General features: G+C 44.5%; 1 protein-coding gene across 1 annotated transcript; it reads right to left on the bottom strand.

Annotated features, from left to right (window-relative positions):
- Positions 1-5,469: 5,469 nt before the first annotated feature.
- ACTG1 (actin gamma 1) lies at positions 5,470-9,697 on the bottom strand. Its single transcript, XM_033138971.1, has 6 exons — positions 9,572-9,697; positions 7,927-8,058; positions 7,590-7,829; positions 6,876-7,314; positions 6,575-6,756; positions 5,470-6,402 (listed from the first exon to the last, which is right to left on the bottom strand). The coding sequence occupies exons 2-6, from the start codon at positions 8,047-8,049 to the stop codon at positions 6,259-6,261; spliced, it is 1,128 nt and encodes a 375-aa protein (XP_032994862.1). The 5' UTR covers positions 8,050-8,058; positions 9,572-9,697; the 3' UTR covers positions 5,470-6,258.
- Between the last annotated feature and the right edge of the window lie 540 nt (positions 9,698-10,237).

The raw sequence follows: 10,237 nt of genomic DNA, 5'->3' as shown, positions 1-10,237 counted from the left end.
ATTACTCAGCAGCTTATGCACACAGTTTAGCATATTGGCTTCCCCCATCCTGACCTCTGTTCCCAACCCCCGCTGCTAGGCCCTTCCCCCCCCTTCATTTGCACTGGCTAATCAGGTGCAAGGGATAGGCAGGAACATGCCAAGAGGGTGATTTCAAGATGCAGACTATCCATTCTGGAGTGTGAACTGGGATGGGATTCAAAAGAAAGGACTTCTGCTGCCAATTACAGCATGTTGCAATGGTTGACTTTTCACTGGGCTTTTCTCTCTGTGTGTATAAAGATCAGTGTTGGTTGCACAAGCCCTCTGGGTGGGGCCGGTTCATTTTATGTTATCCGTATGAGCAAACGGTGACTAAATACAAATGTTGAATTTGGCAGCGCTAGCAGGTCAACGTTTCCTTTCCATTTCCCTATTGAAAGGGGCCCTGGGGCCTATGGTTTCAGACTGACATGCATAGCAAGACCACGTTCATCACATAATACTGACTCTGTGCAATTTCCACAAACAACTTCAGCGGAGCAGCAGCAAAACATCTGGAAGCAACATCTCATCTTGGTCCCACTAGTTCTTCTGGAATATTCTTGTGAATAACTGGAGGGACTCGGCTGCCGAAAGAAATAAGCATGGAATATGGATTTCTATAAAGGTTTTTGTTTTGTTTTTTAAAGTAAAGAAGCCTGTATTTACACTTTTCAACCAGAAGGGTAAATGGAGAGAAAACAGTGGAGCCTAATGGTGATGTGCAGACACATAAGGTGGACAGAGGGCAACAAAAACAATAAAGAACCCAGAATTGGTTCTGAAAGTGGGAAAGAGCCTTCTTGGTACATTAGTCACAAGCAGTTTAAAAAGTAATACAATTAAAATTAATTAAAAGGCATAGGGGGAAAACAATACAGTTACCTGACCCTGATCAGCGTGAATGCCAGGTGAACTTCTCTAGGGAGTGCATTCTGGAAGCCAAACTCCACCAGTGAGGCACCGGGAGGAGAGTCACAGACAGGTTGAACAGGTACCATTTTCAGATGGAAGTAGCATTCAGTAGTCAAAACCACCACCCACCAAAGCAGAAGAATTGAAATTCAGAGGGTGAGTGCCTAATGACTGGACAGGCTGATTTAAGTAAGGGGCAATTAACTCATTGTAGACAAGACAGAATTTCCTTGATCTTCCCTGGCATATTCTCTTGTGTTGCCCCCACCCTACCCCAGTGCAATAAAATTTTGCACAAGGAAACAAAATAATGCATGCATAAACACACTTTGCACAGTCATGATTGCAACATATTGGCCTTGGGGCAAATATCAAAATATGGATCCTGAAAATAAAAAGCTTTTGTAGTGAAAAACGAATGTCTAATCCTCATAATTGGGGAGAAAAGCCTGGAAAGGGTAGGCAGAGTTTGCTGCCAGTTCAAAGACTCCAGTCCATCTCAAGGAAAAAGCCTTTGTAATCTGCAACTTTTGTGACCCCTTTTATTCTTCTCTAGGACTCCTCTTTCTGCATCTTGCCTTTCTTTACCATCCAACTGCTTGCACTTTGACCTTTACCAAACCTTTCCAAACTATTCTACATCTGATTGTGTACTCTACTGAGCACACATGTAACACTCGTGACCTTCAGAGTTACTCTGCCATACTTTTGGGGTAGGTTTTACTCTTAGGAAGCTGAATTCTCTACTAAGTTTGTGTGTTTCAGGGGCTAAACAGTGCGCTCACTATCTCCAGTCCTCTGAAGGAAGATTTCAATGAAGATTATGCCCAGATAAATTTGCAAAGGATTGTGTCCTAAATATTTGGAAGGACTGTTTACCTGGTTGCAAATCTTATTGTGTTCAGTGGAGCCTACTCTCTTACTAATGTGCTTTAGAACATGAATGAAAACAGCCCAAAGGCAAATGACACTGCAGCTGCATAATTGGTATGTGGATTTAGGACTTTCAGCTTCAGTCCTCATATGCAGTAAGCCATAGATAATACTGACCTAGTTTGCAAGGATGTTGTAAGGATAACTGCAACAATGCAAAGCAAAAAAGGGAAAGGCTGTAGCTGAGTGGCAAAGTGTTTGCTCTGCAGAGGGCACATCTTCAGCCCTGGCATTTCCAGTTAGGGCTTGCAAAAGACCCATATGAAAACATGGAGAGCTACTGCTAGCTTGTGCAAATAATGCTGTTTTTGATGGACCAAGGCATCTCATATTCCTAAAATTAACGCAGAGATAAGGAGTGTCATATCACTGGTGGGCAGAGGTCAGCTTGCAGAATTTACTTTTGATTTTTACTAGCCTTGTGAACTAGTGTTTTGTATATTGCCTTAGTGAAGCAGGCCAACCTGGAAATAAGAGTGTGAAGGATACCTCTGAGCTCCTACTCAATCCAGAGGTTTGTTTCATTACCAGCTCACAGCCTTCTCTCACAAAGACATGCTTCTGGGTCACAAAGTCCTCTTTGTTTCAGGGCAGGGACTCCCCACCCCACCCCGCATCAGTTGCTAGGAATCACAGGTGAGAAGAGTACCATTTCATTCAGGTCCTGCTTGCAGGTTTCCCATCTGGTTGGCCACTGTGAACAATATACTAGCTGGGCCTTTGGCCAGATCCATCAGATCACTGCCTACTGTTTGTCCCACAGGAATAGGCTTCACACTCAGCCCCGCCTTCATTTCCCCCATTCCATTCCTAGTGAAATGGAAACCTACAGAGAACTAGCAAAGTGCTCTGCATTGTGCAATTTCACCCATTGGCTATAATGTGCCAGATTGCTGAGTTGTTTTTAAAAAATGTATTTCTAATCCTTCGTTTTAGTGAGGGTCAGGATTGGAAGTGCTTGAAAATTTTGTGGTAGAAATTCATAAACTGGAGGGGCTTGAACAGTGCTTACACAATTGTATACATGGGCTAGTATTTCTGAACATTAGGTCTTTTACTGGCTCCCAAATCCTCTTCCACTCCATACTGGATCCTTAATACGATTTGTACAGAAGGGGCCTTGCAAGTTGCTCCTCCAGCTTCTCCATTCCTACTCCCTTAGACCTTGCTGCCTGCAGATACATCATGCCTTCCTTTTGTTCCTTGCTGTCTATCCTTTAGCTTGAACTAAAACATTGTCAAGAGTACTGAACAAAAGGCCCGGGGTGAAAATGTCCTGAAAATAACACAAATATAACAACACAAATAGGCAAGCGGAGAGCTTCCCCTAGGATAAGGTTGCCATCTTACATATCCTGCATCTTGTAACAAAGATGACTTCAAATGTACATGCTACCTTTCTGAAAAGGATTCTTGTGCACCTCCCTCATTTTCATTTCCTATCATGCTTTGCCAGACAGAGGCTGAAAACCCCACTCCCACCAGGCAACCCCACAGTACATCCTTTCTTCCAAAGGAAAGTTACAGGTAGGTAGCCGTGTTGGTCTGCCATAGTCAAAACAAAATAAAAAATAAAAAACCAAACGTTTATGCGTTAACACTACATTCCCTTGTGCAGCGTCTTTTCTATTGCACTGATTAACAAGAGAGATTCCATAAAGACTACCAGGAATTTATAAATTCCTGCAATATACTAGCTCAGTGGTCAGCAAACTTTTTCAGCAGGGGGCTGGTCCACCATCCCTTAGACCTTGTGGGGAGCCAGACTATATTTTGAAAAAAAATATGAACGAATTCCTATGATCCACAAATAACCCAGAGATGCATTTTAAAGGAAAGGACACATTCTACTCATGTAAAAACACGCCGATTCCTGGACTGTCCGTGGGCCGCATTTATAAGGCAATTGGGCTGCATCCAGCCCCGGGCCTTAAGTTTGGGGACCCCTGTACTAGCTCTTAAATATGAATTTAGCACCAAGAGCTCTGGATAGTCACACAAGCAGGCAGCTGTCAACTTAAATTTATTCAACCAATGTATCTTGCTTATAGATGACATGTGGTAGGCATCCCAAAACTAGTTTTCCTGCTATATGGGAACAAACATCCCTTCTTGACAGGAGACATGTCAGCGCAATTTATAGTCAAAATGACCAGCTCTTCCCTGCTAAACAACCACCCCCCACCAAACTATCCAGGAACAGAGCAGATTAAAGGTGACTCTTGATAAACTGTCCTAACACAAACCAGTGGGACACCCCAAAGTTAAGCATTCCATCCAATAACAAAGCTTACAAGTTTAGCCTAGGCAGGATCCCTGGAATGTAATCACATATCGTGAGCAATGGCAGGTGAGATTGCCAAAGTCTCTTCTTGGATGCCTATCCCTTTCAAATTTTAAATTGCAAAACAAGTATATCTGAATGTATAAAAGTTTAATGCACGCAAGTTGCAAGCTTACTGTACTCCCTTTTCATGGTTTGCTCCCAGATCTCAAATACTTAGGAATATCAATTCTTAGCATTTAAAAGTCTTGCAGTCTTAGTAATACTGCAACACATTGTAGTTTTTCCCATCCTACAATAATTTAACCCGAAACACAAATTTAGTGTAGCCAACCAAATAATGGGTCACATTTTATGGTATTGTGCAATTTATCTGCAATTCAAAACATATGTCCCTGGGAATTTCACAGCTGCCCCCTCAATTACAAACTCTCCTTGTGTATCTAGTAATTGCCTCCTAATGTATTATGTACCACCCCAATACATATGTAAAGGTATTAAAATGTTTGTTCTGAAGACTATCAAGGTTGTTAAAAGGGAGATTCCTAATGAAGTCTTGTAAGACACAAAGGTAACACAAAAGAAAATGGGACACTTCATTTGCCTCCACTTGGTGGAAAATGTGATTGATGGTAGTGAGCAACTATTTATAGTAATAATTGTGGTATTACACACAGCCTTTGGCCAAGCTGAAATTAAGTTTTCCTAGACATCCCAGTCCTACCTCAAAACACTTCTGAAGTGCTGCATAAACATCTTTTAACTGTCAGTTTAAATTTAGAAAAATGTAAACCAAACTGTAACCCATAGCTACAGAACGAGGCAAAGCCAAGTGAGTTCTTGAATAACCCTAAAAATACAACTTTGTTGTAATTTTTCCATTGCTTCCAAGTGACTACCTTGTAATCCTGTCCTAAAGTGACTACCTTTTGCACACTTAGGCAAGTTATCACAACAGCAAGTTGTGATCTACTTGCACATTAACCTGGTCTGACCAATTAAACAATTTCAGTAACACTGAATTAAGATAACTCTGGAATTTTTAAAATGCCATTTGTTTAGCATTTGCTATAGTGCATACATTTCTTAATATCCCACATAGTTATGGTCTGGTCATGTTCACTAAAGCAATGTTTGTAAGCTATTTGGCAGAATATTAAGTTTAGCACTTATCACAAAGCTTGTGGTCAACCTGATCAGAAACTACTTTAAGTCAGAGCTAGGGTCATAATTTTCACTGTCCTGCCTAGAAAGGCATCCAAAAGCAAATGCCAGTTTAAGTTGTGTTAAATAACTTTCCATCAGACAACATTAAGCCCATTTCATTTACTGCAGCGCTTTATTTTTCCTTTCACAATGATGTGTTGGGCATTACAATTCTCAACTTCAGGATGACTTACAAATTTTGGTTTTCTACTGTCATATGACAACATTAAGGCAACGTACAAAAATCTTACATAAATTAAACCTGATGATTAAATTTACAGGTGTCAATGCAAACATTGGAGCAACTGAAGTTGAGCAACTTTGCCCTGGGTTGTCTTGTTGGGATACAGGTAGGCAAGGAAAAAAACAGGTTCATAAGGCTTGGATGCGATATGTTTCCAACCCCGCTAGTAACAGTGGCAAGACAAAAATGGCCATCCTTTTCACAAACTCTTGCCAGCCTCAACAATAGTGACCTGGAATTCTTAGCGCTTTGTGTAGTGGAAGTCTGATCTTTTGCTACCCTGTACAGATCTAGCCTCAAAACTCCTTTGTAACATTGCTGGTTACACGGAGACCACTGTCCCAGGTAGTTACAGACACAAGTTAAACCTTTGTATTGTAGGAATGCCTCCTGTACTAGGTCCTGGGCCAGATATGTATAGGGTAGTTATACTGCTATGTACAAAGGGAACAGTTAACTTGAGTACAGGGTCATATCAGCAACAGGTAGACATCCTCACAGGATTATTGGAGACAGGCTTCCCAATGACAATGTTGTGAAGAGAAGGCTTATTCCAGTTTCATGAGGCTAGCATGAGGTGTATATATTTGCTCAAGCAAATTTATACTGGTGAAAAACTCATGCAGCAAATGCTGCGCATCTGTCAATAGTCCATTTAGAAGCATTTACGATGGACAATGGATGGGCCAGATTCATCATACTCCTGCTTGCTGATCCACATCTGCTGGAAGGTAGACAGGGATGCAAGGATGGATCCACCAATCCAGACAGAGTATTTGCGCTCAGGAGGAGCAATGATCTGGAAGAAAACATGTTAAAGTTAGAAAAGCTCTGACTATACATGCATTTTAACTTTTTACTTTCTTGTTATCAGCCCTGTTTTAAAAAGAAAAGATTTGTGGATCAGCTATCTTCTCTTAAGAGTCAAGTGCTTTATTGCACTACCAAGTTGTGATGTAAGCCATCCTTACCTTGATCTTCATTGTGCTGGGCGCCAATGCTGTGATTTCCTTCTGCATTCTGTCTGCAATTCCAGGATACATTGTGGTACCACCAGACAATACTGTGTTGGCATACAGGTCCTTTCGGATATCAACATCACACTTCATGATAGAGTTGAAAGTGGTCTCATGAATGCCGCATGACTCCATACCTTAAAAGAAAATAATTTTCTTAAGTATGCTGAACATCCAACTAATACACAGTTACTTCCTGGGACTTAGAACATGCTACATGTAATTTGACTTGTTACCATTGCCACTAAATGCTTACCAAGGAAAGATGGTTGGAAGAGGGCCTCTGGACACCTGAACCTCTCATTTCCAATGGTAATCACTTGACCATCAGGCAATTCATAGCTCTTCTCCAGAGAGGAAGAGGAAGCAGCTGTGGCCATCTCCTGCTCGAAGTCCAAGGCAACATAGCATAACTTCTCCTTTATGTCACGCACAATTTCCCTTTCAGCTGTGGTGGTGAAGCTGTAGCCTCTCTCTGTCAGAATCTTCATGAGGTAGTCTGTGAGGTCACGGCCAGCCAAATCAAGTCGCAGGATGGCATGAGGAAGGGCATAGCCCTCATAGATGGGCACAGTGTGTGTGACACCATCTCCAGAGTCCATTACAATACCAGTGGTACGACCAGAGGCATACAGGGACAGCACAGCCTGGATAGCCACATACATGGCAGGAGTGTTGAAGGTCTCAAACATGATCTAAATAAAGAGAAAAGAATGTTGTCTTAATAAGGGACCACTTTCATAGTCACACACACACACACATGCTGACATGCAAGGTATTGGATGTAGGGGAGAAAACCAAAAGAAAGTCAGGTAGAAATACAACAGAAACCTGAGAGACTTCAAGGAAGGAAATGCCAGGAGAGTACAGAACCCTGAAAATAATGAGAGAAGAGAAATTGTAACTTAAAGAAAAGTGGTGGTGAAATGGGAAAAAGTGGCAAGATGTAAAAGCTGCACCAATGCTGTACCTGTGTCATCTTCTCTCTGTTGGCCTTGGGATTCAAAGGAGCTTCCGTAAGCAAAACAGGGTGTTCCTCTGGGGCAACACGAAGCTCATTGTAGAAAGTGTGATGCCATATTTTCTCCATATCATCCCAGTTGGTAACAATGCCATGTTCAATAGGGTACTTCAGGGTCAAGATACCTCTCTTGCTCTGAGCTTCATCACCTACATAGCTATCTTTCTGGCCCATACCAACCATGACACCCTGTAAGAGAAATAAACAATCGTCAGCAAATACTGTACAAAAATAAAGCATCTCAGATCAAACACAAAACAAATAGATCTCCTGCTTTGATGTTTACCTGGTGGCGTGGGCGCCCAACAATTGAGGGGAACACAGCCCGAGGAGCATCATCTCCAGCAAAGCCTGCTTTGCACATACCGGAACCATTGTCAATGACAAGCGCTGCAATTTCTTCTTCCATTTTGGAGATCTGTTTTTCACAAAAAGAAAGCATTTATTAAGCAACATTGAAAAATATAGTGCTGCATTTTGGCATCAATGGACGCCCTTCAAACACTACAGATTTTGGCCACTAGAGGCTGCTCTGCCAACCTACAATCCAGACTGGAAACCCCACCCTCTTTATTTTAACCATGGTCCCGAGCTTTTTCCTTACTCTGTAGACCAGCTAAGTGCATATATATATTCCCATCCCATAGCCATAACAACCTGACATTAACACCACCATCTTACACGTTTCTACTCAGAAGTAAAGCTTATGGAGTTGAACAGGGCATATTCTCTTGTTAACTACATATATGTACAATGTCCTAGAATTCGTCCTCTCATGCCCGCTAGACCTATGCTCACTCTCCGAATGCAGTACTATGGATAGTCTTCCCTGAAACCACTGTAAAGTTTGGCTTTAAACACCTTAGCTCATTTCAAAACGCAATATACCAAGTCAGAAACATAAGGGAAGGAGTTTGAGTAGGGTGTATGCACATTAACCCCATCACCTTCAGGGATGCAGCACTGGCATCAGCCAATCTTCTAGAAAGAATAACTCATCCTAGTCAACTACACTACTCCCATGAAGACTCCGTTGAACATTAAGGGGAGCCAAGCCAAACCCAGGCCACGAAATTCCTCATGCAGTCAAGTCCTCTGCGCATCTACTCAGAAGCAAATTCCAGTGTTGCAGTCATGGGCAGGAAGCCATATCCCTGCAGCCCACTCTTTATTCCGAGGCAAACCGAGCCACCCCAAAGACACGACGCACCGGGCTCCACCCTTCACGACGTCCTGCGCAGCCCTAACCCCGCCCTCTTCCAGAACCCACCCTCCTTTCACAGCCAGAGTGAGGGTGCCTTTTGCAGGAACCAGCCCCCACCCCAACCAACGCCCCACCCCACCCCGACATCAACCCTGGCGAAGTTTTTTTTTAAAAGCCCTTTTCAGACGCTCCATCTTTCCCCTTTCAGCTTCAACCACCTCCCCCCCCCCAATCCAGAGTAAATTTTCTATGCGGAAAAAGTGGGGGGCGGGGGCCACCGTGCGCTCCAAGAAACCAAGGTTCTCGTTTCCCGCTCCATTACGTCAAAGTTTCAGGCCGACCAATCACGCCCTCGGTGCCCGTCTCGAGCCAACAGCCCCTCCTCCCCCTTTCAAAAAGCCGTTACGGGAACAAGAAGGTCGCGCGCCAACCAAGACCGTTGCAAAGGAACCGACGCAAGATAAGGGGGGCGGGGGCGGAGAGCGGGAGTTGGTCGAGCCTTAACGCACGACCGGACAAAAGAGGACTGGGGTGGGGGGAGGAACCGAGAGAACCCCTTAACCGCCGACAACCTAAGGAATTCTAAGGCACTAAGATAAATTAAATATAGGAACCTCTACACCTTTCTGTCACCTAAGCGCGAAGAGAGAATAAAGGAAGGTTTAGGGTAGGAGGGGGGGGGAAGAGAAGCACCCCTCCGTCAGAATAAACGGCTGCTGAAACCTACCTGTAAGGAGGCGGGAGCTTTCAAGAGAACGGGAAGAAAGGAGCTACTACTGCCAGATCCGCTGCCGCCGGCTGAGTGAGACCGTCCCAACGCCAGCCCCGCCCCTTTTATACCCAGGGGGTGCCGGCCCCCGCCTCGCCGGCCGAGAACATCGCCATATATGGAGATCTTTCAGAAACACGCGCTGCCATTGGCTGGCGCGGGCCGGGCCACGTGGGGCGGACGAGAGCAGCCTGGCGCCGCCTCCTCCTCCTCGCTCAACCCCGGAATCAGCATGAGCAATGAGGCCGGGGGCTGGTGGCAGAGGGGGGGGGGGCGGAAAAGGGTCCTCAGCTTTTGCACCGGGGCCTCTCTCGTCCCGAGCCCAGGTTAAGTTCACCCCCCAGGACTAAGGAGAAGGCACCGCCGCCGGATGCTTCCGCCGCCCAACGCAAACATCCTAGCCAGATTGCAGTTGATGGACAGCAATTGGAATCGAGGGTTGCCACCATATCGGGGCATTGTCACAAGTCGTGCAATGGGTGGGACATGCGGGTGTCGAGGTCTGTTGCCCTGCCTGCCCCATGGGTACTGGCCTGCAGTCGAGGCCCTCAATCCATCTCCAGGCCTAGACTCTCGGGCTTCTGACTTGGCCACCTAAGCCATGGTAGTGCTGCAGTGGCAGCA

The sequence above is a fragment of the Lacerta agilis genome, chromosome 2 (genome assembly GCF_009819535.1).
Source record: "Lacerta agilis isolate rLacAgi1 chromosome 2, rLacAgi1.pri, whole genome shotgun sequence".
Lineage (NCBI taxonomy): Eukaryota > Metazoa > Chordata > Lepidosauria > Squamata > Lacertidae > Lacerta > Lacerta agilis.
This window is presented reverse-complemented; position numbering and strand designations above follow the sequence as displayed.

Bases quoted from the DNA above. Each gene is read 5' to 3' on its own strand.
- ACTG1 (XM_033138971.1), bottom strand. From the start codon at position 8,049: ATGGAAGAAGAAATTGCAGCGCTTGTCATTGACAATGGTTCCGGTATG. The intron at 7,830-7,926 runs GTAAACATCAAA...TTTCTCTTACAG, and splicing joins TTGGGCGCCCACGCCACCAG to GGTGTCATGGTTGGTATGGG. The intron at 7,315-7,589 runs GTACAGCATTGG...CTCTTTATTTAG, and splicing joins ACAGAGAGAAGATGACACAG to ATCATGTTTGAGACCTTCAA.